The 2,837-nt window shown below is 54.9% G+C and overlaps 1 protein-coding gene across 2 annotated transcripts; it reads right to left on the reverse strand.

Moving 5' to 3' along the window:
- ATP5MC1 (ATP synthase membrane subunit c locus 1) lies at nucleotides 1–2,495 on the reverse strand. Of its 2 annotated transcripts, none has more exons than XM_004707081.3 (5): nucleotides 2,475–2,495; nucleotides 1,882–1,929; nucleotides 1,002–1,079; nucleotides 460–638; nucleotides 1–217 (listed from the first exon to the last, which is right to left on the reverse strand). In XM_004707081.3, exons 2-5 carry the CDS (start codon nucleotides 1,918–1,920, stop codon nucleotides 103–105), a joined length of 411 nt encoding a protein of 136 aa, XP_004707138.1. In that variant the 5' UTR covers nucleotides 1,921–1,929; nucleotides 2,475–2,495; the 3' UTR covers nucleotides 1–102. The 2 variants fall into 2 exon arrangements, with proteins under 2 accessions (XP_004707138.1, XP_004707137.1); XM_004707080.3 differs by having other exon boundaries at nucleotides 2,405–2,494.
- Nucleotides 2,496–2,837: the final 342 nt, after the last annotated feature.

Below are 2,837 nucleotides of genomic sequence, written 5' to 3' on the forward strand. Positions count from 1 at the left end.
TTTAGAGAAACGTGTGTTTAATGGTAACGCTTAGCACACTCCAGCGCGGGGCATGGCCTGGAGCTGAAGCAGCAGGGACAGGTCAGGGCGCCCCACGGAGCCTCACATGGCGAAGAGGATGAGGAAGGCGACCATCAAACAGAAGAGCCCCATGGCCTCAGACAGGGCAAAGCCCAGGATGGCATAGGAGAAGAGTTGCTGCTTGAGAGATGGGTTCCTGCCAGGGAAAGAGCAATGCCAGCCCGGGAAGGGTAGGAGTAAGGTCGTGCTGGCAGTGGAGGCCAAGGAGACTGGGATGGCTGTGCCTCAGGAGCTTACTAGCCTGCACATTTCCTGGGGGGTTGGGTGGGCAAGCAGAGAACCAACGTGGCAAGTTTTAAGTGAGCCAGATTGGGCTGAGGGTCCCCCAAATAGGGTGGGACACACATGGGAGATCACGTAGGCTACCCTGAAACTTACCTGGCATAGCCGATGATCAAGCTGCCAAACACGGTCCCAATGCCAGCCCCCGAACCAGCCACACCGACTGTGGCCGCCCCAGCACCAATAAACTTGGCTGCCGTGTCAATATCCCGGGAGACCACGCTGGTCTGGAACTCCCGCCTGGCCACCTGGAGCGGGGAGCTGCTGTAGGAAGGCTAGGAGAGGGAGAGGGGTAAAGACAAGAAAAAGAGTAGAAGGAGATGGTGAGGCACAAGGACAGGTGACAGACTCCACCCTCTTAACCCACCCATCTATGAAACTGCTGGCAAATTGTCTGGCAAGTATAGAATGCAAGTTCAGATTGAAAAGTATGCTGGGAACTGGTCTTGAGTCTGTTCTCAGTGCCAGGGAAACTTGGTGGGTCAGGGAAGTCTTCCTTTAGCAAGTTTCTCAACACAAATGTTCATCTTGGGGGGTCTATCAAAACACGTCATGTTCCTCTTCTACCACTTCTGTCTAACAGCAGCCCCATGTACCCAAATTGGCCCCATTCAGAAGCAAGGACCTTACTCCCTTACCTGTATAGATAGGATCTCCGGTCTATTCAGGAATGAGGCAGACGCAGGCCTGACGAGACCCCTGGCACAACAGCGGACCTATAACATCAGAAAGGCAAAGACATACACTCCCCAACAACAAGAAAAGTCGCACTGTCGAGCTTCTGTCAAAAATGACTATAACCATCATAAATAACAAAAGCTCAATGTAGTCAAGGTCAACTAATCTATTCTTTTTCAACCAGGTAGGCCTGCACCAGGAAGACAACTGTCCAGAGACTCGTGTACTCAGCAGTGGCAGACGACCTTCACCATTCAAAACCATGTACCAAAGTTCACCTCCATGGGCACAGCTTTCATCGGTATCCCAAAAGGAAACATGAATTCACACTATTCACCAGGCAGATGGAATTCCATTCCATTGCACCTCAAGGGAATGGGAAGCAGGAAAGTTTATTTGCTACCCAGTTAAACGTGGTGAGGCTCCATCTAAGCAGAGCCATCTTTAGCCTGGCTTTCACGGGATATTTCCTCAGTGTAGTGCTCTTTGGCTGAATACTGGTATCACCTGAGGAATTAGGGGGGGAAATTGCAAAGGTCTGTGCTCCATTCTCATTCCCAGAGCCTGAGGTTGGGAGCAGACAAGGTTGAGAACCACAACTTTAGTGGGCTGTCTGGTGATGGCCAAGAGACTGGGGTAAGGGTCAGACGCAGGCTCTCTGAGGACATGCCAAAGTCAAGTTGCTTTAGAATTGTCTGCTTGATTCTACAGGCTCCAAATATGCAGAGATCACATGCTACAGCCTCCCCCCAAGGGGAAGCCAAGCCCCTTCGATTCATTCATTAAACACTGACGGCTCCTACACCCGCCTCCACAACTCGCCCTCGGGCCTCGGCTTACCAGAGCTGGAGGAAGGCGTAGTGCCCCGGTGGTCTGCATATTTTCAATCTATCCAGGGAGAGAGAGAGAAAATCCCACTGAAAGAGTCTGGTCGTTTGGTGATATCAGCGACCTTCGGTCGTCCCCTCCACCCCCGCTAGGAGGGCATTGGAGGTCAGAAGGGCAGCGCAAACCCGCCAGTCCACTACCCTCGGCCCGTGGGGTCTGCAAAGGAAGGTCAGGGAGAGCGGAAGGGAAAGAGAGCAGGCAGCCTAGGCCCCGGGAGAGAAACGTTGCGAAAGAAGACGGTCCCCCGGGAAGGCTGCAGGCAGTGACTAGGCAGGTGCCAAGCAGGGTCCTGCCCATTTCCTACAGCTGTTCTCGCTCCAGCTGGGGCAGCCAGCCGCTCGTTGCCCCTGATCATGAACGCAAATTGATCAGGAGGAAGATTCCCGCCGCTTCTCTCAGCCCCGGGTGGCAAACGCCCTTTAACCCAGCTCAGCCCACCACCGTGCTGGTCACTGGCGCCCGGCCCCCGAGTCACCTGCGCTCCAACTGTCCTGCTGCCCCGGCTTGGACCACAGCACTCGCCTCGCTCAAGGTGACTGACTCACCTCTCAGCTTTAGCTCCGGGTCTCGGCGCTCAGCTCCCCCACCCACGTGGCGTGGGGTCTTTCCACGTTCATTGGCCGCAATTCCCCCCGTGCCGCCATTGGTTAACGTCATCCGCTCCTCCTTTCTCATTGGCTGTAGGCAGCTTCTTCCTCTCTCGCCACAGGAGCTTCGTGGCAACTCCCGCCTCCATGCGGGTAAAGGCGGGGCTTGCCTCAAGAGCTGATGTCCGATTGGCCATCTCCTGAAACGCTCGACCATAGAGTCGGCTGAACACAGAGGTTCCAGAACCTCCCTCACAAAATGGCGACCAAGAGGGAAGCTACAGGAAAAGGCGTGGGAGAGAGGCCCGGACGCCTTACGCA

This window comes from Echinops telfairi, unplaced genomic scaffold (assembly GCF_000313985.2).
Source record: "Echinops telfairi isolate 266 unplaced genomic scaffold, ASM31398v2 ScPeMD7_7458;HRSCAF=8496, whole genome shotgun sequence".
Taxonomy (NCBI): Eukaryota; Metazoa; Chordata; class Mammalia; order Afrosoricida; family Tenrecidae; genus Echinops; species Echinops telfairi.